Genomic DNA, 24,968 nt, shown 5'->3' on the forward strand with positions numbered 1-24,968 from the left:
CCCATCCTATGATGCTGGCTGGACCCATTTGCTGGCTAGAGCAGGTTTTAACTGCATAGAGGCTAGAGCACTCGACTGGGACTCAGGAGACCTGGGCTCTATTCTCTGCTCTTCCACTAGCCTGCAGGGTGACCTTGGGCAAGTCATGTCACTGTTTGGTGCCTCGGTTTCCCCAACTGTAAAATGGGGATGATGATACTGAGCCTCCTTTGTAATGCACCTTGAGATCTGCTGATGACCAATGCTATGTAAGAGGCAGGTGGTATTATTATCTCTCTTACTCTTGTGCTATCAAGAGAGCCCATTGGCCATTTCAGCATCCAAAAAGTCTTCTTGAAATATCTTGCCTAGACTCCTATCTGCCCTTGGTCTCTGACCCTACACACAACAAAATGGACCCTGTTTGAGGCACATCTGAAGAGAGGGAAAATTTTCACTCTCTAGAGAGATTTTGTTGGGCAGGTCATTCAGTGATACCAGGATGTTTCTGAATCTGGATCCACTTCAGTTTCAGTTCTGAAGCTGTGATTGCTTATGGTGGGGCTGGTGGGAGAGAAGTGAATAACATGGGCTTTTCCTACTTACCAGTCTGTAGTCAATTTCCCTGTGTCATGTAAATTGCTCCCTGCCTGCCACACTTGTACATGCATGTCCTCCTTTGCCTGCCTCTTTGGGTTAGTTTCCCAATCTACGCTCAGAGGCTGGTGAAAGATTCCTGGCAGACTTGTGCAATGCCCACTTAATGTTGTTAGTGCTGTTTTGTTAATGAGTGAGCCCTCTGAGTGTCTGAAGCGTCCTTGCTGAAGGCTGCTGGCATGCTGACAACACAGGCTGGAAAAGTTGCTGATTTTTCATGTGTTCACTCAGCAAACACAAATGAATGGAACAGAAGTTCCTTTCGCATCTGATGGATATGCTAACCTTTGTTTCCATGATTTCTAAAGAATGGGGCTCCCTGGGGGTGTTTTGACTGCTGCGGCAACAACTGGGCTTTCATTTCCAACAACAGGAAACTCCCTAGAGCAATATTTGTTTTAAATACAGAAAAGTCCCTTGCTTCCAGGATAGCATAGGTTGGCTTTGTTGTTAAAGGCTTTTAAACATACACTGGCACAAACAAGCTTTGTGGTCAAACCAGACGACAGTGCACCACTCCCTGACGGTTGTGTGTCTGTGGATCAGAACCAGAAGTGTAGCTTCAGTGCTAAGAAGAACCTTATTAACAGGGTGTAAATTGAAAGGCCATTTCATCTCCCTCAGGGCTGGTTAGCAACAGGGACACATCATAGCTCACGTTGTTCCTTCTAACCTTGTTATTTAATAGCGTGTGTTGGTTAGGTGGCTGCTGGTGGCCTAGGGTTCCAGTCTCCCGTAATCAGGCACTGACCTCACTGATCTACTGACACTTTTATTTTGCCATCTGGTAAATTGAGCTGTATTTATAGCAGCTTGTCCGTCAAAATCCTTGGTGAATAATGTAGAGATCAGGGATCTGATCCAAAGCCCACTGAATCTGGTGGGAGTCTTTCTATTGACTTCAGTAGACTTTGGATCAGGACTCAGTGGAACCAGTTTTTAGTCTTTCGATCTGGACTGATTGACAGTTTTTGTTGCATGCTGGGTTTTTCTCTTTGGGGCATAGGTTCCTAGTGCTGTATCTAATCTACAGTAGTGGAGCAAATGCTAGAACACAAAAGCAGAGCACAGAAGTGCTTTACAGAAAACTTGTATTACCGGGATTAAATGTAAAGTTTTCGTGGTGATCCTGGGCTCTAGCATTCTGAGACCCTGTGGTGCCCTCGTAAGCCCTGTGCGCCAGAGCCCCATGGAACCCTTCATAGCCCTGGGCTCAGCTGTTCTCATTCATAGTTTAAACAGCAACACTTTGCCCCACATTTTGGCAGATTAAAGTTTATTGCTCTTATCCCAGAGGGATAAAGTCTGTATTATTCCTCATAAGAGAAGGCCAGGTGCTCCAGAGCCCCAGCTGTGATAGCAGCAAAAATGCAGGCCCATATTTTCTCTGGTCTGGAACATGAGTGGAACCAAATGTTCCCTTGTGCTGTCTGGTCTGAGACGTGGTACAGAGGGGTCAAAAGCTTTGGGACAAGAAACAGCTGATGAATATAACCAGGCTCAGGAATGAAAAAGCAGCAGTGTGTGTATGCGCACTAGGGGCATGGCTCTCTTTTAAGGTTTCCTGCCCTTTGATGTGCCTCAATGTGTGTAATGGACATCTGCCCTCTGAAAGGAAACTGATTTGTGGTATAAATTAAAAAAAAAAAAAAGGGGGGGGGCAGCTTTGCTTAATTGTTTTCACACTGATACAGGGGCTCTTCTGTAAGAGCAAACAGCACCTGCATCAAGAGTAGTCTAGGCTGTTCCACTCTAATGTGGAGATTGGAGTCTCTGGTTCTGCTGCCAACAACCGGCATCAGTTCTCCTGTGGATTCGATCAGTGACTTCTTCCCCTTTCATTGTCCAGACACTTTCAGGACTTTTTTAAAAAATGTTTAATTTTTAAAAATAGCCCTAACTAGGGAAGAGATGACTCGCTGCATGAATCCTGCTGGCAGAGTGCCAGAAACAAAGTGTTAATTCATATCCAGAGCACTCTATCAAATACACTAAAAAATACATTAGTGATGATGATCCATTAGCTCTTGTCAACTAATGGGGAGAAGGTGGGTTTATTGCTTATATTGCTAGCGGATTTAAATTCCCCAAACTATACCCTGCCCACAAGTATAAAGCATCTTTAGTGGAACAGTAGAGTGAATACAGTGTGTTACTAGAGTAATGCATTGCAGATGCAGATTATCTTCCAGTTCAGAGTTACTCCATCAAGTGACACTGGGTCCAGACTAGGAATGTGACAAATTCATGTTCTAGGGAATTTTAAGTTGGTGAATCCAAGCTGCTTTTTCTCCTCTCTCCATCAGTTGCTGGGTGCAGATCTGGAGAGCCAGAGATGTCACTGTCTTGTATTAACCAGCATTTGCTTGAGTTAAGATTGTTTCCAATAGATGTATGTAGATCAATTAAATCATGCTGTTGTGTTATCCTCTACGTTAATGTACGTGTGCCTGTTCTGTGTACTAAAGAGAGGGCTTCTGTTACCAGGACTGTCATTCTGTCACTGGTATCTTTCAATCAGCCAAGGTGGGATGGGATGTGTGATAAAGGCACCCAAAAAATACTTGGTCACAAACCTTAACATATTCTGGGATTTCTTATTTACTTTAAACCACTCATTCTGCAGCCTCAGATTTGCTGTTTCTGATGTAAATAATTTTCAAGGGTAAGAGCAACTTTTTCAAACTTGTGAGGAATATAGGTAACGTTGGGACTAAAGGCAGTGATCTACCTGGAAATGAGGTATTCTTCAGAGGTACGCTGACAATTTAGCCACTGTTAAATTCACACTCTCAGTTTAAAGAGTAGAAAAAACAAGCTGACACTTTACCTGTACATGTTCCTATGTCTTTGTATCAGGGATGGTTGGAAATGTAAAAAACAGCCACCTTTCCCTTCCCTTCCCTTCCCTTCCTCTCCCCACACATACACAAATAACTTTTCAGACATCCTAGCTCTGTTGCTTCTGTGCCCAACACAGACTTTAAACAGCCGCCCTTATTAGAGAAGCCTTACCATGAAGAGTGTGATAATTATGTCTTAACCTACAATTAACTGACAGTGATCTCATTGTTTATGTCTCTCTCATGAAATTACCTCATGTGGGGAGTGTCAGAGATGAGGCCACACTATGTTTCGGGTTACGTTGAACCTGGGGACAGCAAGGGCCTTTTCCCAGAGCTCTGGCATTTTGTCTGGAGCTCTGCGGCAGCACCTAATCTACACACTTACTGAAGATAATTGCACGCCACTTTATCAGCTTGGGATTGTACCTTCCTGGCAAGCAGACGATTGCTCTCCAGCAAACAGTTCTTATCTGTCTGGCTCCCATTACTGTAGTGTCTGATCTTTAATGGAAGGATCCCCATTGTACAGGTGGGAAACTGAGGCACAGAGACACTAAGTGACTTGTGCAAGGTCACACCGGAAGTCTGGTGGGAGCAGGGAACTGAACCCAGGTCTCTTAAATCCCAGACTGGTACTCTAACCACTGGACCATCCCACCTCCATGTTGACTAGGTCATTTGGCTTTAATCACTAAGAGCACAACCACGGGATGCTGCTTTGGATGCTATGGGCTGTGTTTGGCTCTTGGCACGCACTTTAGGTGCCCTGGAATGAAAGCTGCTGACTCTTCATTTATCAATAAAAGTCACTTTGCAGGAGAACACTGGGGTCTTGTCCTCCCTATAAGAGCCGGTTCTTGTGGCTGAGCTGGTGGAGCTGCATCAGGATATTGGTCTGAATCTCGGCTGTGGGAACAGGCAGTGTTCAGCCAGTCCTGCCATCAGATGGGGAGATTCCGCAGCCTGGTTTTAGCCCTATTTGGCCCCTGGCCATCAGATGAGAGACAAAGCGGAATCCTACAATACAAGATGAAGGCAGGGTGCAAGCTTTCTTCATATCAATAGGATTCAATGAGAAAGGGTAAGCTCTGGTGCTTGTGCCTTTAAAGAGAAAGACTTAAACCAGGGGAGAATGTAACCAAGAGAGAGACTTAGAAAGCACATAGGTCAAATTCTTTCTTTAAAATTTGCAAGTGTGTGGTAAAAGGTCATCTTAACTGCAAAATCTCTCCTTCAGCTCCTAGCCTGTTGGTTGCTGATTGCAAGAGCCTGTTGCTAAGTGTTCCTGGAAACGGAATAAAGATGAAGCAAGATAATTGAAAAATGACCGGGAGAGAGAGAGAGAAGCTCAGAGTTAATAGTCTAACTGCAGAGCTGCCAAATGAAATGAAGATGTTGGAATTTGAATCTTGATGCGTTTAATTAGTTCTGACTGAGGGGTAGAGAAGGGGGTGACCATGCCCTGAGCTTTCAGAACAGATCCTTGGAAAAAACTGCTTTGGTTTCAAGCAGATCAGTCAGTTTCAATTTCTGCAGATATTCTTGTTCCCAGATCTTTGCTCCCTAACAAAGGGCTTGTCTACACTCAAAACACTGCAGCTGTCGTACTTCAGTGCAGACACTACCTACGCTAATGGGAGTCATTCTTCCATCAGTGTAGGTACTCCAGCTCCCTGGGGATGGTAGCTAGGTTGACCTAGCACTGTCTACATGGGGGGTTAGGTTGGTTTAACAGTGTTTCTCAGAGGTGTGGATAATTTTCACACTTTTGAACAACGTAGTTATACCAACCTAATTTCCCAGTGTAGACTAGACCTTAATTTCATGTACTTTATACCAAAAGAGAAAGAAGCAATACTTGTATTCTTCACACTCTCTCTGTGTGTGGTGATTGTGTTAAAAGATCTCATTCCTCAGCTTTGTGTTTGGGTTACGGGATGTTAAGGGATTTTGTGTAAGCAATTAGAAACCACATACAAACCCAAAGCCCTAAACTCCAGGCGACCTCCAAGGAATCTTTTCTGCCAACCTTTGCTCAGACTTCCTCCGTCAGTTTGGGAAGCAGCACACCTTTGGGGTTGGAAAGTGCAGATATGTGCTATCTACCAGACTCCTGTCTAAAGGGATGTTTGGCGTAAGTGAGATCTTCAGATCATGTCTTTAGCTCTCATCATAATTAGTGAGGAAGGACACTAGTTTGCATTTCATAGTGTTTTGGTCCCCTTGAGGAAACTCAATGCTGGGGGAGGTACAGAGCAACCAAAGGGTCCAGTGAGAGTGGAGGGCTCTCGGGGCTTCACAGAATTGGGTCAATAGGAAGCTTTTGACGCTCAGCTCTGAACAAGAGAGTGACATTAACCCTGTTGTTCAGAAGTTTGTCTTCCAAATCCTTCTGAAACAGAAAGAGATTGCTTTGTCACCACTATATCCAGTCAGGTATGAGCTCAGAGGGTTGAATGTGGACTTCTAGCTCCCCTTACTTGTCTCTGTGCATGTATCTCAAACAGTTGATAAGAGCAGAGACTAAAGATTCTGTATCTATATACAGAATAAGTGATTTCACAAGCTCTAGGGGATTTTCCTCTTGTAGTGTGGACATGTTTCCATTCCCTGATACTCTGAAAGCATCCTGTACCTGCAGTCTTTGTCACCACAACGCGGAACTAGCATTCTCCTGGTATGTTGCAAAATCAAGTAAAACTCTGAAAAACCTCTTGCTCTGTTTTCCAGTGTTTTCAATACTGGTGTCCGCCCTTACTATTCTTGCATTTCCCTGTTTAAGATTCTAAAACCACATTATTTTACTCTGTGGATCAGTTGCCTGGGTACAGTTTTAATAACTATGTTTTAGAGTGATATTCGTCATCCCAAAACGCTTTACAAACTGTTCACACAGCAACAATTGAAATATGGCCACCTCCGAGGAGGGCAGCAGCCAGTGCCCAGCAGTGTGAGGAGACGTTTTGGACAAGAACATATGACCAACTGTTAATCTTGTACAAAACCTTCTGGATCCCCACAGAACAGACAAGGCCTCTCTTCAAACTGACATCCCAACAGAAAGTTGCACGGGGCTCTACTTCAGAAGGATGGAGTTGACTAGTGAGATTTGAACCGATGGTTCCAGGGAATTTCCATCCTGGTGCTGCAGCCTGTGAGCCACCCCTTCCAGCTGGCTATGAGCCTAAGAAGAAGTAATGAATGCAGAGTACATCTTATCTGACATTTTGAATGGCCCTATGGGATTTGTGTTGTCATCAGTTATTGCAATGAGTGTCTCATTCAGTACAAATCGCTGCCGCTGTCTCTGCACTGCTCTAAGGTTCCACGTAAACTACAGGGCCACAGTGAGTCTCTGCTCACTTGGAATCATACATGTTGCAGGATCAGTTCTTGCTTTTCCTGTTGTCAGGTTAAATGACTCCACCCTGAATGACAGACTCCTACAGATGGACTTGCCCCTCCAGGAGATATATTGTTACCTCCAAGAGTGAAGTCAGGATATCGCTGAAGGTTCTGACCTTGGTGCTGATTCATAGCTGTCCAGTTTTTTCCTTTTAATTGATTTTGAGCTTGTAAAACATGCTGCTTAGGTTTAAAATAGAGAAGATAAAATTGCTCCCTCGTGTACTGCTGCTTCTCCTGTTTATAGCTGCTGTCTGGAGTTGTGGGCCTTGGGCAGCTTGGGCTTTGCAGGAACAGATTTCCTCAGCTTGCTTTGCACCTGGCCTTCCATGTATTTTCAGAAGTTGAGCCTTGAGGGCTCAGAGGCTTTGTCTGAGCTGCACCAAGGTCTCTGCAGTGGCTCAGCTTTCGTCTGGCACCCACCAAATGCTTTTCTCATTCATTTAGTGGACCCAGGTTCATGTTGTGTGTATCTGTCATAAACCCCTTCACCCCATGGACCTTGTCTCTGGTCCCCATGTCTGCTCATTTAGCACTGGCTTCCTCTCTCTCCCATCAGCAAGAGCCTTTTTCTCTGTAACTCCATCTTGTTCAGTCTCCTACTATCTGTCTGCCTCATCGATTCTCCATCTCCTTCCAGAGCTCAGCTGAAAACAGCTCTACTCTGTTGCCCTATACCGCTCCCTTTCTAGGTAATTGTAGTTACCGGTAATTCTGTAAAGAGTTTTAGGGGAGCGTTTTATGAGACATGCTGTCTACAAAATAAATGATGAATCTAGTCCCTTGTGTACATGCATTCGTTATTCAGGTGTAAACATTAAATCTAGACTGTATTTGACATTAATCTGGACTGGTTTCTTAACATATGGGTTTGATTAATTGCTAGTGCTAGACGTATGGTGATATTTTTGTATTTAGACATCACTGACTTGTCTTTTGTCAGCTTTGAGTCTCTGGGCTGCAGCCTCTTTGCAAAAGGGATTGAGTTTTACTTTTGGACACAGGATGAAAAGAAAAGGGAAGTAGTTTTGCATGCAGCTTTCTGAAATAATCAGTGTATGTATAGATTGTAAGACAAAAGGAACCATTGTGGTAATCAAGGCCAGTGGTTCTCAAGCAGTGGTACGTGTAACTCGGGGGCTACGTGGAAGTCTTCCAGGGGGTACATCAACTCATCTAGATATTTGCCTAGTTTTACAACAAGCTACATAAAAAGCACTAGTGAAGTCAATACAAACTAAAATGTATTCACACAGACAGTGTCATGTTTATACTACTCTATGTACTATACACTGAAATGTAAGTGTATTTATGTATTTATATTCCAATTGATTTATTTTATAATTATATGGTAAAATGAGGAAGTAAGCAATTTTTCAGTGCTATGACACTTGTGTATTTTTCATGTCTGATTTTGTAAGCAAGTAGTTTTTAAGCAAGGTGAAACTTGAGGGTACACAAGACAAATCAGGTTCCTGAAAGGGGTACAGTAGTCTGGAAAGGTTGAGAGCCACTGATGTAGGCTGACCTCCTACATAAAACAGGCCATAGGATTTCCCTGAACTAATTCTTGTTTTAACTAAAGCCCAGCTTTTGGAAAAACATACAAACCTTTTATTTAAAATTTGCCAGAGATGGTGAATCTATCATGGTCTTAGGCAAGCAGTTCCAATGGTTAATTCCCTCACTTGTAAGAATTTGCAGCTTGTTGGGCCTTATTCAAATCATTAGACTCTAAGGTGCAGATTTCTCCCATTATTTTCCATGGCCCACAATTGCTGCCCTGCTGACTCCTCTGAGAAGTGGGGAAGGAGGCGGTGATATGGGAAAAGAAAGCATTTTCCAGGCAGTCTTGGCCCATGAAGTCATCCATCATGCTTTCTGGTTAGCGGTTAGCCTGACAAGGATTCCTCTGCATGGGAACTTGCAGCAGCACTGACCACTACCGTCACTGGGGTTCAGTTGTGGTTGCAACGTCCATTAACGGCAAGAGAATTTGAGGCCCAGAGTCAGCTCTGCAAAGGGCATCCTTTACAGCTCCACCTGAAGCCATTTCAGTGGTGAGATGTTTATGGAAACGATTTTAATGGCTCAGAGAAAGAATTCCCCAGCCCATGCGCACTCTGCATATTTGAACAAATGAGCGGCCGCGGCCCTGTGTGTTACTGTAAACATCTTCAGGAGCACAGAAGGGATCGGCCGGGATGGTAGTGCTTCCAGTTGAGGGTCCAGAGCTCACCAGAGAGTGCTTAAGAACAGATGGATTTGGTTAATTCTCCATATGCTTTGGCCAGGGTGTGTTAAGGAGTAAATCACTTGTATCATTTAACCCCTTGGAACATTGAAAATGACATATTTTCTATTCCTCCTTGCTGTTATAGGGTTGCTCCAGCGTGCTTGGGCTGTGGGAGGAAGGATGGGGTTCAGACAGCTGGGTTCTTCTATTCCTAGCTCTGTCACTGACTCACCATGTGGCGTTTGGAGGCAGTGTGTCACTTGTCTGTTCCTGACTTGGCTAACCTGGAAAATGGGAACAACAGCTGACTCTCAAAGGGGCTGTGAGGTTTAATTCTTTCATATCTGTACAAGTATTATTGTAGGATAGCTTAGGAGTGTTGGGGCTCCATGAGTCCATGCCTGTTGGATACCAGCGTGTTGCTCAGGAGCGCTGGTCTTGCATGTTCGGGCTGTTTTTAATTTTTGATAGTTCTCCAACATTTTCTGACTGTGCATTTTAGCATCCCCTTCACATTGTGCAGTTGTAGACTGCATTTGCACACAAGGCAGGCTACTGTCATGGAGGTTTGGTCCTGTGGAATAACTTCCATGCTGATTGTCTGAATGTCCTGGAAAGATCCCCTCTACCCCTGTTGCTGCTGGGAAGCTCCAGGGAAAGTGGCTCAGTAACATCCACAAAGTCCTAGCCAGCCTTGGATTCATCAAAGGACTAACAAGCATGGTATTGCTTTCTCCGTGAGAGGTTTTCTGATCTGATTGTTTAAAGTTCTCTTTCTGGATTGGCTACTAAAAACAAAAACAAACCCACAGTAATACCTCATTGTGTGCATTGAAAACAAGCCCAGCTTCCCTGTGGATTTTGGAGGCCTTTGTGTTTGGTGGGAGCCCTGTTGAAAGCTCATGCTTAAAACATTTTTGTTTGTTTCTTAATGACTTGGGATTGTGAGGCCTGGACCCAGAGATCGCTATCTGTGCTTGATGCTGGCTGCCTGCAAGCCAGTGCAGCGGCAAGAGCAAACTTTGCAGATAGGAAACCCATGCTGCAATGGAAGGTCATTTTGGCAGCTGGCCTATTAAGAATGACAGATGAGACTTGAGACCTTGGGAGACTCTTACTGTATATTCGGCATCCCAAATCCCCACCCCACCACTACCCTTTCCTATGAACATATGGAAAAATATCCCTTCCCCATAGAGAGATGGATAAATTATTATTTTTTCTTATTACATTTGCTGTTTATATAGCTGTTTCTTACTCCGAACTAGTCATTTGGGGGCATAACTTATAGGGCCCACGTTTGATGCCCTTTCTCATCTGTCTTGTATTTCTTTCCCCTGTATCCTCTCCTCCCACCGTCTAAACTCTCTCCATTCTTGCTGCTTTTTATTTCCCTGTGCTGTGTGGCTTTCTGCTTTCCCAGCTTCTGGTAGGGAAACAATAGAGAGGTTACAGTCATGTTCAAATGCGAAATATATCCCACAGCCCTGTGTCATTAACCAGTGAATGTTAATCCTTTTTGTTCATATGGATCAGAGCATTTCACAAGGGTGCTGGTGGAAAGCGGCCTATCTGACAGTCCTGGAGACTGAAGTTCCTCTTTATCCCCAGAACAGGTGCTGTCGGGGCAACCACAGTGCAAGCTTCCCTGGCAATGTGTCTCTCTCCTGCAGCTGTCCCCTCTCTAGAGGTGGGAGAGAGAATTCAGTTCTTGTTCTGCTTCAGTCTTTGGCCTGTGCCAACACTGCCAACAAAGATACCAGTCAATGGCAATTGTAGTGATACAGCCAGCTTTCCACTGCGAACCACCAAAGAGCCATTGGAGGAGAACGTGAGTTGGCCACCACTGCCCTGAACAAAATTTGAACCAGTGACTGGGATGTAAAAGGCTCCATGTTCCACTACCCATGACCTGCACCATCTGCTCTTACATTGTTCACAGAATCTGCAATATTATTTATTATCTTTGTTCCCAACAGTGCCCATAATGTGCTAGGCTCTGCACAAACAAAGGAGGGGCCGTTCCCAAAGAGCTAAACACCCCACCCCGATTTTAATTCAGTGGGAGGAATTGGCAGTCATTTACTTGTGACAGCTGTTGCTGCCTAATTCAGCTAGCACAGGCTTTTGGAAACATCTGCTGTTTGCCCGCTTACTACCAGAGCCACTCAGGACTCTGTGCAGGTGTGTGGGCCATGGTTGGTGCCTTCTTTCCACTCGCTTCTTTCCCCTTTCCAGGGAGAAGGGTTTTGTGTGTCCCATTGTAACTTGACTCCTTTTCCACGGCAGTGTTCTCGAGCTGCAGGTCTGCTGAGTTGGGCGTGCAGAAAAGCAGCGTGTAACCTCCCTGGGGGGTGGGAACGAGTGATGAACTGAGAGGAGAGTAGGCAGTTGTGGGCAGCTAATGGCTCCACCATGAAACATGTACAAGACCGACACCTGAGCCTGTAATTTATACTCAAATACCACGTTTCTTCTGCTGACCTTCAGTTTGCATCTTGTGAGGAGTGTCTCATCATCTTGACTAGTTTATTGCTGTTGGGTTAGCAAAGGCTGCTTAAATGCTCACGCAGAGTTTCATGGAATTGCAAACTTCAGGCACCATCTAAGTTTGAGGTTTTTACCCAACTTGCTTTTCTGATGGTGGTTTATTTGTTTAGGAAAATTGTATTTTAGGGGCCAAATGAAGCCCGGAAGACTGAAATATCGTGGTGTCTTTTGCCTGGACTTGGGTGGACATATGGAAATCTGACTTGACTCATTTATTCTGCCCCTCCCATGGACTGCCCTGTCTCTAGTTATGCCCATGCCAATGTGAAATTGTGCTAGTGACAACATCACAGAAAACATGGGATAATAGTCCAGGCTAGTGACTCACAATCTCTGATACTTTCTCCATCTTAATTTTTTAAATCTATGTTTTTGAAGATTGTGGTCAGGTGGGTAGAGCAGGGTGTAGGTCAGAGTTAGGGACCGCCTAGCTTCTGTCTCCAGCTTTGCCACTGACTTGCTGTGTGACTGTCACTGCATCCATGTACCTCAGTTTACCCATCTGTGAAGAAGGAATGCTTAATTAGTTCACAGCAGGGTTGTGATGCTTAAGCAATGGAGTGTAAAACACCATGAGATCTTTGGATAAAAGGCACAATATAAATGCAAAACGTTATTATTAAGCTTGATTGCGACGGAAAAATGCCCTTCCTAGAAATGTATGGTCTGTAGTGAAGTGTGTATTCTAGCATGTGGATATCTGATTTATTTATCTAGTATTAAAAGTTCTTCCTTTTTCTATTCTCTAGTCTCTGACTCTCACCCATTATTTGGAGAGCTTTGCTTAGCTCATGTGGATTAGCCAGTGCAGCTGAGCTCTGTGGTGCCTTTTTGTCTCCACAATGTATGGACTCTCTCTGAGGGCAACCAAATTAATAGGCCCATTATAGGTTTCCCCCATAAACTTTTCACTGACCAAACTCTCATCCATACACTTAGAAGATTAGTAAGATGTGAAGTTGCTGAATAATCTTACACTGTATATATAACTTCTTGCTTTCCTCATGTACCGGGGAATCAGTAAATCTGTTGTTTCTGGAACATGCAGACATTCTAGGTTTCATGGGCCATACAGCAAGCAGAAATTACTAGGAACTGGTAGGAAACTGGTGCAGCCTGCTGGTATTTGCAACGTGAACAAAACCATGTTTTTTCTTAAGTAGAGTCTGACCTGAAGTCTTTGATCAAATACATTTGTGTAAACATAGAACTTTTCTTTTCAATCCATGCCCAAGACAAAGCCGAGTGACTCTTTGCCCACCTATCTGTCTGTGTTTGAAGCACAGGGCTGTATTTGCTGATAGTGTTTTGTATTATAGTAGGGTCTACGCAGACCCCAACTGAGATCATGCCCCGTAGCGACTGCACAAACACTTAGCGAAACAGTCCCTGCCCTGAAGAACTTATCATCTAAATAGACAAGAGAGACAAAGGATGGAAGAAAGGAAGGATTATCCTCATTTTACAGATCAGGACCTGAGATGGAGTGTGATTTGCCTAGAGTCTCTCTGGAAGTCTCTGGCAGATCCAGGGATTGAACCCAGTTGCCTGAGTCCTAGCCCAGTGTCTTGACCCTAGGGAAAGGTTGACCCCTCGCTATCGAATGGCTGTTGGGTGCGGCCTGTGTAAAATGGTCTCCATAGGTCGGAGTTGGCGGGGCAGCGTGGGGGAATCTTGCACTGGTGCTGCCTGCACTGTACTTGCTCTGGGTACAGCCTAGACCATCCGCCTGTCAATCCAGCACCTTTCACCAGTCCTGAATTCTCTTTACAAGTCGAAAACATAAAACAAACCAGGCCCCCTTTTGCTCTCCATTTCTAGCCCTGAGGCTTTCACACTCCGTAGGTCATGTGAACCACTGTTCAGTCGCACCAAGCTCTGCTCAACAAATTGGATGTTTTCATGTCAGCCATGGGCTGTAGGAAATCCAGCCTGTGCAATTTGTATCCTGCGAAAAGGAGGCAGCTCATGCTCGCGCTCTGGAATGTCTGCCAGAGCCTGGTGGCCATGCGCTGCTCTGCCCTCAGATAAAGTGCTCTGGTTGGTTTGGTTGTTAGTGCAGGAAATTGTAAAGCAAGGTAATTGGGGTTGCTTAATTGGCAATGTAAATGGCTTGTATGCTGCCTGTGGAGGGGGAGCAGGGTAACAGAAGGTCAGGATGGAACCACACGGTGGTTGAGGATGGAGTGTTAACGGGATTAGGTATGCTGGAAGGGAGAAAGATATTTGAATCTGGCTCTAGCTAGGATGAACCTAGTCTACACTGGGATTACAGCCACCCGTGTAGCTGCATTGGTAAATACTCCTGGTATAGACAGGGTTTACACGAGGGCAGTATGATTTGCACCAGGCAGAGTTCCAAATTGGGATGAGGTGCACCAGTGTAATTCACATCTATCCTAAGGATGTGCATCAGTGCAGCTGTGCTAGTGTTTGAAATCACAGCGTGGACAAGGCCTGAGTCAGTGAGTTGAATGATTTTTGGCAATGGGATGATTTAAAGAGAGACATTTAGGCAGAACGTCAAAGGAAATGACTTGACAGTGAGATTGTGGTGGAAGGATGGAAGATGACTGAGATTGTGGTGGTCCAAGCTTGTCACTTGAGGACATTTAAAACTAGACTGGACAAACCTCTAAAAAAGGTATTGGGAACAACCCTGCACTATTAGTGCTCAGGGGATCAACTAGAAAAGCCTACACTAATTGTTCTCTTCCACCTTTGGTCTTTAAATGGTTGTTTTGTTTGTCAGTTACAAAATGAACAATATTCTGGGTGCAAACTTGCACGCAGACACATGAGTCTTCTGTGACTCCCTGCATGCTCGCCATCCAGCAGCTGCTTTGCAAAAATGATGACTTTGCCAGTTGACTTGTGGATCACATTTGCAGGGATGCTGATGGGTCAAGGAAGCAGAATCAGAGGTAGGACAAAGGAGACAATACAAATAGAAGTGGGGGCTTTTTTATTTATTTTGTTTAGCATTTTTTAGCTGACAAAGCCACATTGGTGGAACAAAGTCTGACACTGGAACATGGTGCTGGAAAGGACGCTCCCAGCAGGAGCTGCTGAGGCACGCATTATTTGATTGTAATTCCTGTGTGGAATAAGAGACTGTTTACAGTGTTGATTTCAGCTCGCCCATGTCTTCTCAAGGGTTGGGGAGGGGGAGGGAGAGAGACCCACCATGCCACACAGATGGTACCTGTAGCTGCTCAGTGCTCCATACACAACAGCAACAGGAACATCTTGATCATCATCAATGGACTCCTCCTCGGATGTATTTCTAGTGTTGTCCTGCAGGGATCAGTTCTCGACCCTTTTCTATTTAGCATTTTTATCAATGACCTGGAAGAAAACATGAAATCATCACTGGTCAAGTTCGCATCTGACACAGAAATTAGGGGAGTGGCTGATAATGAAGAGGACAAGTCACTGATACAGAGCGATTTGGATCGCTTGCTAAGTGTAAGTAACCAGTATGCGTTTTTAATATGGCTAAATGTAAAAGTATGACTGTAGGCCATGCTTACAGGATGGGGGACTCTGGAAAGGATTTGGGGGTTGTAGTGGAAAATCAGCTGAACATGAGCTCCCCGTGCAATGCAATGGTCACAGGACTAATGTGATCCTTGGATGCATAAAAGAGAATCTTGAGCGGGAATAGAGAGGTTATTTTATCTCTGTATTTGTCACTGGTGTGACCACTGCTGGAATACTGTGTCCAGTTCTGGTGTCCACAATTCAGGGAGGAAGTTGATAAATTGGAGAGGGTTCATAGATGAGCCACAAAAGTGAGAAAAGGATTTGATAACATGCCTTATAGAGAGAGACTAAAGGAGCTCAATATATTTATTTTAACATAGAGGAGATTAAGGGATGACTTGATCACAGTCTGTAAGTACCTGCATAGGGAACAAATATTTAATAATGGGCTTTTTAGTCTAGCAGAGGAAGGTCTAAAACAGTCCAATGGTTGGAAGTTGAAGCTAGACGAATTTAGAGTGCAAATAAGATACAGTTTTTAGCAGTGAAGATAATTAACCATTGGAACAATTTACCAAGATCTATGGTGGATCCACCATATCTGGCAAGTTTAAAATCAAGATTGGATGTTTTTCTAAAAGATCTGCTCTAGGATTATTTTGGGAAGGTTCTGTGGCCTGTGCTATACAGGAGGTCAGACTAGATGATCACCCTGTTCCCTTCTGGCCTTAGAATCTATGAATCATTTACATTGATCTTGTATATTGCACTTTACAGGTCCAAGTGCCTCCTCCTCTGTTTATTAATGCTCTAGGAGGAAATCTCTGTCTCTTGTACTTTGTTTTTTTTGCAATTAGTTTTCATTGTTTTTCAGAGAGAAATAACTAGCAACACAGTAAAAACTAATGTATCCAAACCCATGTATTCAGCACTCTGTCTTTCCTAAAGTCAGTCCTCCAGCAGGCATAATTTGCTTTGAAAAGTCCCCCTTTCTACCTAGATAAATGTCATGCCCCCCATTCTATTTGGATTAAGGAGGTTCAGCTACACAAGGAGATAGTGGGGAGTTGTGAAGGAAGTGGGAGAAGTCCTTCCCTTCTGAGCTAAGCTTGAATTGGAAGGACAGGCGTTAACTGGATTTGAATTGACAGGGCGAGGGCATGTGCCGTTGGCCTGCAGTGCCCCACCTGCTGCGTGCAACATCGGGGTAGCCCCCATGCACTTGTAAATCCATTAGGACACAATGTACAAGCTGTGAGTTAGCATTAGGAGTGAGTGAGGACGTGGGGAGGGCATTCATCTTGCAGCATGGACGAAGAATGAAGTGTCATGAACAGCTGAGGATGTCTCAACATTGTGGAACCAATCCACAGGACAGAGTCGGAGCCAGCCTGTGTTCTCCAGCTGCCTGAGCCATAGTCTTTTTTTCCAGCAGAGCAATACCTGTATGTTTCTCAAACAGACCTCTCGGTATTACAGCTGATGGCCCTGTAATGAGAGAGCAACAGGAGTTGAGCTCATGTCTGTCTGTCTGTCTTTTACTGGAGAGAAAAATGATGATCCCCGTCCAAATAGCATATGTAGGAGAGAGGAAGAAGAGAGGACTGGATTTGTTGTTCGTGTCCTAGTGAAGAACTAAACTTGTATTGCATTGCTGGCAAGAAGTCCCACCCCAGCAATTCTCAACCTGTAGTTTATGACTTATGAATCCCCTCCCCAGTAGTTTTCTGTTGTGTGAGGGGGAAGGTGGATTACAAGTTTCTCCCATTCCCTGTTTCCGGTCTCATGCTGAAACAGGTTTGCCCATTATAATGCTCTTGCTTTACTTCTTGAACTCACTCATGTTGACAATGAGCCTACACTGGTCAGTTTCACTTGCTGATTCTTGGTAATCACTCATTGCTGCTGTGTTTGGGTTGTAGATGTTGCAGGGAGCAGTTTAAATCCAAACAGAAACTTTTCCATGTTAGGTTTTGTAAACCACGACTCCCCCGCTGATTTGGGGGATTAAACTAACAGGCAATGTGCCTTTATACAATTCTAAGATGTATCAGTATAATTGTGCTTGTAGGGGGGAAATGTTTTATTTTAATTTTTAATTTACAGTATCACTTCTCTGTAAGAGGAATTTAGAGGAATTTTTAACTGCCCCACCCGCAATCTCGAAGGATCAAATTAATTTATCTGCTCACTAGAAACTACTACCAATACACTGACCTCCCAAAGAAAAAACCTAACCCCAGTTTCACTGAAGTACGTCCAATTGTCAGGGTGGTGGAAAACAGGATCTTTTAAGGGGCCTTCAGAGGAAATTAACAAGACTCTGGAGGCACTGCCTCCAAAGGAGAATTTGAAGGAAATGTTGCATTGCTTTTCGTTTAATGGAAAGCAGCAGCTCTCCATATTGGGAACACATTCTCATTATTGTTGACAGATCTGCCCTTGAGTTTTTAAATTAACTTTGTCTGCTTGAATTTCCCAGGGTTAGGGCAGAAGCCTGGGTTGCAGTATATATGATGATATTACTTGGGCAAATGCCTCTCAGAGCATTCATCTGACCTGAATGAAGACAGGCAAAAGTCTTTATCCTAATACGGTTTGAGGAGGGGAATCTAGCACAGCTTCATTCAGCTAACAGGGCAGCGAAGACACCCTTGTTACGGACACCAGTTGCCATAGTGGGCTGCCGCTAACCACGTTCCTGTGGGAACAAATCTTATGCTTGGAGTTCTGCATGCACGAAAAGCAGTTTCGTGTTCTCTTTATCGGTGGTAACCATCCCTGCCCAGAGTTTGCACTAGTGAGTTAATGCATCCCATGCAGATACCAGGGCTGAGAAGTCAGTTAGCATGACCAAAAATAGCACCCTGCAGCTGTTAGTGGAGGGGGACATTCCCATTCCTACTAGCATGCCACTGGGGAAATGAGTCCTCTTTCTCCTTGAGAGCCAATCCAGTCGGTTTTATTCAGTCTGTAGCCTGGTAGGTTTATAACCTGTCCCCCAGCCATTGTGTGTTTTAGATCAGAGAAGTTTCCTGCTACATGGGTGTTTAGTTTAACACCTGTGATCTGATTTTTGTGTCCAGCTCCAAAGTTCTCCCATGTACTTCATGCTGGCCCATTTTCAGATCCTCATGGTGGAGTAAACAAACGAACAAATGATTAGTGACGGCAGTAGCATAGCAACCAATAGCAATACTTTGCCCTCCCATAGTGCCTCTAGTCTGAGGCTCTCCAGTCACCTTATCAACAATAAAAGCGGCAAAGAGTCCTGTGGCACCTTCTAGACTAACATATGTATTGGAGCCTAAGCTAGTCTATAAGGTGCCACAGGACTCTCTGCTGCTTTTACAGATCCAGACTGACACGGCTACTCCTCTGATACTTACCAACAATAGTTAATGAAGCATCATATCACTCTGCAATGTTCATTCTGTTTGACAGATGGGGGACTGAGGCACTGAAACGTTAAGTGATTTGTATGTAAACTCAGGATTTGAACTCTGGTCCCGATTTCTGAGCTCCTGCCAATTTAATCCATTGATGACTTCGTGTTATGGATCAGATTACATAACTGGTAACTTGGTTTTCCACCAGAACTGTTCTATTAAGCTCCTGTACAAGGTACTAGGCTAAGCTCCCTCTAAGCTATCAAGGGCCGCGCAGGCGGGGAGAGGCACCTCTCACCCAGCCCAGCCCCGGAGCTGCCGCAGCCGAGGAAAGGTGCCTCTCCCCCTGCCCCGGGCTGCTGCAGCTAGAGGGGGCTGCGGGGAGTTTTTTCTCCCCGCCACAGCCGCAGGGAAGCCTGTACCCCTCACCCTGGCCCCACCCCAGAGTCCTCACTCCCGGCCCCCCCACACCCCAACCCTCTGCCTCAGCCCTGAGCCGCCTTCTACACCCCAAACCCCTCATTCCCAGCCCTACCCCAGAGCCCTCACCCCCAACCAGAGTCCTCACCCCCCTGCACCCAACCCTCCTGCCCCAGCCCTGAGTCCCCTCCCACACTCCGAACCCCTCAGTCCCACCCCTGCCACATGTCACCTCCATATTAGTGCACATAACAAAATTCATTCCACACATGGATGAAAAAATTAGAGGGAACATTGGTACCAGGTATAGTTCTGTATAAACCGGTCATTCTGTGTCAGTGGTGTCTTGAGAAGAGAATGCTTTTGCAGCTCCTGTTCCAACTGGCTTTCTGTGTGGAGTAGACTATTTAACTTACCAGGAGTACAGTGTGAATCGGGAGTGAGGAGCAGTCTGTAAGCATCAACTGGCTTCAGGCTGAAGAGTATAGATTAATTCCACATCTGTGTTAGGTTTGGCTTGATCCTTCAGATTTGCAACAGCTGTTGGGAAGCAAAGAATCCCCTCTTTAAATGTATGATCAAATTCTCCGAACAAGAAGCATGTTATTTCAGTGTCATTCTCCTCAAGACAGGAAAAGCTGCATTTAAAAGTTGCTGAGGCAGCGTTCTCCTACAGCATCCTCTGATCTTCCTGTGGTTTCCGATTAGCTCACATTTGGCTTTCCATTCACCATGCCTAACACAAAAGATGGTCCTTTCAGGGGCGATTGTTCACCTATTTGTACTGTGACTGCCTTTTCTTTCTCTTTCCGTAGCCTTCCTTTGTGGATCACAAATGCCAAATTGCTCAGAATAAATGTAGCCAACTTCCCGTGCCAGCAGGGCAGAGGAGACCCTTTGCCAGTAATTGGAGTCTGCTTGTGCCACGTTGACAGCCTTGTAGAGACAGTCAGTTAATGGCTAGGTCTTCGCCAGGCTCTGCGCTTTCACTTTGCACAGGCTCGTGCAAACGTTGGCTTCAGGTCTAGATCTTCCCTTCAGTTTCAGGCCATATTGGTGACTTGCTTGGATCTAAGGAGGCCAGAGGGAATTTCCATAACATGAAACACGTTGCAGCCATTCTCGCCTTTAATACAGCTGTGTGGCCTGCTGATGCTACAGGATCCCAGCACTCCATGTTCTGTCTTCAGCCAAGCAGCATCAAGACAGAGCATGACATGCTGGAGGCCAGTCATCTCTGTCGGCTTCATTTTTGTATGAAAGGTATTGTCCAAGGACTACACAAATTAAAATTCCAGATATTTCACTATGAGGTTAATTAACCATTGGAGCAATTTACCAAGGGATGTGGTGCTTTCTCCTATCCCTGACATCTTTAAATCAAGATTGGAAGTATTTCTTAAACCTCTCGCTCAGCCATAAGATAGGGGCTTGATGCAGGAATCACTGGGTAAAATACTCTGGCCCGTTGTTATGCAGGAAATCAGACTAGGTGATCCCAATGGGCCCTTCTGGACTTGCATCTCTCAAGCTACATTACTGTTCTATATCAAATGCTGATCAGTCCTTGGTTTTTCTGTAGTGCCCGTCCACCTCTGTAGTATCTCAGTACTGATGGAATCTCTTTTCTGTCTGTATTTCCAGATGTTTCACTATGATTTTAACAATGAAAGTTTCCAACCACCAGAAGGCTGTTTATAAGTTTGGGTAGTTGTAAGGTTAAAAGCTGATGCAATCTGGCACTTACTGAACCCACTATTCCCTTTCAACTCTTAACAAAACACAGAATCATCTTCTTTGTACAAAGGGGGGGAAATCTATCCTGTTCTTCGAGTGGAGAGGAGAGAATCCGAGGGAATTTGAATTACAGAAATAAGCAGTAAATGAAAAAACCCAGTTTCCCATCAAGGTTATGTACTTTCGGGTCAGACCTGCTGTAAAATGAGCCATTTGACTTTCTCTTAGAAGTGTCTGATCTGCTTTGGAAAGCGGAGCGTGATTGAAAGAGCCCATTGCCATGGGAATGGTGGTAAATCTTGGCAATCATCCTTCAGTGCATGCGTTTTTCATTTCCAATCAGCTTTCCCAATGCGCAGGAGAATCATCAAATCAAACTGCTCAGACTTTGAACAGTGCATTCGTGTACTTTCTGATATATACATTCACATTAATATGGTTAGTGCTTGGAGACCACTAATTTGCTATTCAAGCCTTTCATAACTGGGTTTATATGACAGCACATTCCGGTGTTCTTAAATGCAATTGTCTTGTTTGTTCATCCGTGTCTCATGCTGCATTTAAATTATAGCCCAACTAATTATAGCCCAACTAACTGGACTTATCTAGCTGTTTGTCAAGGGATTTATTTATTATTATCACCACAGAGCTCTTCACCAGTCTGAGCTGGTTATACTTCACAGACCGCTGAATTGAGGTAGCTAAGCAGAGCTGTGCAAAATGTTCTCAGCTTGCACTGAACAGGGTGTGAAATTTACCAGGTTTCAGCTTCTTTCACAGCTGGGTCTAAGCACCACCCAGCTTTGATGAGGTTCGCAGATGTTTGGAGTGGACCAGGGACTGATGTATGATTTTGAGTTGAAGCTATGGGTCTGTCACAGCGCTGTGTGGATTCAACATGAAAGTCAGCCATTGTGACTGATTTTTCTTATTTTGCTTGAGATTTGTGCGTAACTGAGCTGGATCCAGTGGGTCTGTGCTTAATGCCCGGCACGACCATAACAATGACCTGAGTTTGAGTCCCAAGCTCAGGCCCTCCTTCCCCCTGTGGCCTTGTAGCATGTGCAGCCCCAGAACCTCGGGTTGCTCTGCAGTGATACCTTTGGTTATTTATACAGCACCCACAGATGTGCAGGACATATAAACCCTGTAGATTATAAATGGCTGAGTTAGGAGACCGTTGGTTGGGCATAATGTAGAGACCACTACCAGCAACCCCCAAAAGGAAAGCTGCTGCAGCAGCATTCCTACAGGGCCTTGAGGGGAGTCTGTTGAATATGGCAAAGACATGACAAAATAGAGCAGCTGTTTATAGAGAGCTCTCCAGTTACTTTCTGTAATCTCTTTATTGTTTGCAACACCCTCTTAGATAGCTGCTTGAAAAACGTGATCCTTGTAAAGATCCCTTTAAACTTCACAAACTTGGATTTACTTTGTGTTTTGAACCAAACTCAATTTAACATGGCTGACTTGCATTTAGCAAAGTCTTTGCAGCTTTTGTGGCCAAATCCATTTAGCTTGTGCATCAGCATCATCGATGACGTCAGCTTAGCCCTGGGAATAGTGTGTGTTAGGAAACTGGTGCTAGCAGGGGCAGCATGAGTCTTTGTTTTCTGTAGGTCCTAATAAATGGAGATTTAAAAAAAAAATTATGATGATTCTGTATATGCATCTTTTTTAGATATTTGTGACCTAGAGGACTTTGATCATCAAATAACAAGTTTCAGGTAGGATAAATTTTGATAGCCTTGTCAAGTCTCTCAAAACACAATAAGATTTTTGCACAGAAACAAGTTCCAGAAGAACGATATAGATACTGGCATTAAAACTTAAATGTCTCCTATGATTAGCACCCTTAGCTAGAGTGTCGGTAAGCATATAAAAAGCTAGATCACCCAGTTCACTCTGCTCGAGGTTGCATCCTTTTCCTACACCCTTCCTCTGTCTTGTCCACTAGATTGTAAACTCTTCAGGGCTGGGATTGTCTTTTAGCACAATACAGAGTCTTCACCGTCTCCATCATACAATGCTTTACATGATGGGGGCCAAATTTCAACTGAGACTTGAGTATTACTCTGATATAAATAAAATAATAAGATGGATCAGAATATAGAAGCATGTGCTTTAAGGTTTATTCTGGATCCATTATTTTGCATTGCAAAATAACTCAGCATAAAGTATCAGAAGTAGTGTAACTGTGAGGTTTTATTAACATTGAGGCTCCATTCTGCTGTTCTTCCATTGCGGTTTTTTGTTCTCCACTGGCCCAAATGAATGTCATAAATATCTATGGCGCCAGGGAGAGTTTGCAGCACATTATTTGATGATGTGGGAAACTAATGATTCATTTCTTTCCCTCCCCTCTCCTCTGTCCTCTCTGGTTCTGTGTTGTGATCTGATTGCATTTAAGAGGTTGATAATTCATCACTGGGCTGTTTAGGTTGAAGTGCCTTGGAAAAATGTAAGTGAACTGCTCAGATTGGAATGTTTTAGGTACTCGAAGCTCTGAGATCAGCTCCTCTGACCACAGCCTTTCCTGGCTTTTAGTTACAGTTGAAGATGCATTGGAGTGGTTACAGAAGGCTTCCCATGTACACCTGCAGGTTATGCCTTGCCAGCAGCTATTTTCCTCTTTCTATAGTTCCTTCTAGTGCTGGTGGTTTTTTACAACTCACATTTCAGATGCAGAATAAATTCTATGTGCAGAAATATGATGCCAGACGAGAAGTGTGTGACCAGGTGTGTTTCAGTTATTGGCATTGGATGAAGTTGTGTGGGGAGTTCTAGGCTGCGAATCAAGATGGCCAAAATGCAGCAGGGTCTAGGCAGAATCATCTCTCCAAGTTTCTGTATATCAGCCATGTTTTCAGTGTGAACATGTCTTGGGCATGGGCTGGAGATTAGTGTAACGAATGGTGAGTTGGGAGGGAAGGAAGCAGCTGAAACAGGATTGCCTCATAGGGTGGTGGCATATCACAGTTACAGTGCTTTCCAGCCAGAGATCTCAAAGTGCTCCACACGGGGGGAAACAGAGGCACTGGGAGATTAACTCCTGTGTCAAGGGTCACATAGCAAGTGCGTGGCAGAGCTGGGAGTAGAATGCAGACTTAGCTCCGGTCGACACGATGACATTTGCTTTTGAGGTCACCAGGCTAGCAGTAGCTGGGCTCCTGTGTGAGACCTTTGGATGCTCTGCTACAAACTGCCGCTCTGTCGTCTTCTGCATCTTTCTGATCACTGGCCTGTAAGATGCTGCTGCTCAAAAGTATTAATGGTCAAGCTGCTTAGAGTTTACCTCTTCTTCTCCTTCCCCCTCTCTTTTACAGCTAAAACTATGGAACAAATACAGAGTCTCCAACATTCCGTCGCTGATATTTATAGATGCTTCCACGGGGAAGGTTGTGTGCAGAAACGGCTTGTTGGTGATCCGGGATGACCCAGAAGGTGAGACCTGGAGCGCTGCACACCCATATGATGGCTAACAGTTCGCTTCTCTTTTAGCTCCCTTTCCAAAGTGTGCCTGGAAGCAAAAAATGGAAACAAATGAAGATCATCAGACTTACCTCATCAAAGCACTGGATTATTTTCAGCATGAAATTCCCTACATTGTTCCCATTAGAGTTAGGGTTTCATTTTTTAACGAACAAAGGCATCCCTTCTAGGTTTTCTGTCTGAAGTGCAAATGAGGGAAAAGTTAGATGAAATGAAACACTGCGGTAAGCATTTCACTGGGGGGGACAGGCAGACAAACTGAGGACCCACATTTTTCATCCCTTAAAATCTGTGCTGTTCTCATATAGTGAGTGGTGCGTATATTAGTAACCCCACACAGTTTGAGACAGAACAGTTCCCTTGTTACTTACAGATGGTGCCGAAAAGAAGCTACAGTTTTCTTTTCTAAATCATACCATGCGGCGTGCTTATACCAGACCTTGCGTTCTCTGAATCAGCAAGGGATAAAAACAAACAAATATTGCTGCACATATTTGTAGTTCCTATACAAAATGAAAGTGGGACACCTGCCTGGACACCTTTGACCTTTCAGCATATGTGCCTCTGCATTCCACGCAGTTGTCATTTCCCTAGTGCGGGAATGACAGATACTGAAAACAAGCCCCTAGGTGTAACACAGGGGGCGGGAGCCGTGCAGCATGACAGGCTAAGTATAATTTGTGGTCTAAACCATCTGGTAATGTTTCTTTAGCTCTGGCTGAATTTACGGGCTGCTTATTCTGGGAATTGGCAGCAGGAATAGTCAGAATA

The 24,968-nt window shown here is 44.4% G+C and overlaps 1 protein-coding gene across 1 annotated transcript in view; it reads left to right on the plus strand.

Annotated features, from left to right (window-relative positions):
• The window catches only part of NXN (nucleoredoxin), a 100,828-nt gene that overhangs the window by 41,941 nt on the left and 33,919 nt on the right, over window positions 1–24,968 (plus strand). Inside the window, exon 2 of the mRNA XM_074974982.1 lies at window positions 24,032–24,149. Within this exon, the coding sequence (XP_074831083.1) occupies window positions 24,032–24,149 (118 nt within the window). The remainder of the gene's footprint in view (window positions 1–24,031; window positions 24,150–24,968) is intronic.

This window comes from Natator depressus, chromosome 17, assembly GCF_965152275.1.
Source record: "Natator depressus isolate rNatDep1 chromosome 17, rNatDep2.hap1, whole genome shotgun sequence".
NCBI lineage: Eukaryota > Metazoa > Chordata > Testudines > Cheloniidae > Natator > Natator depressus.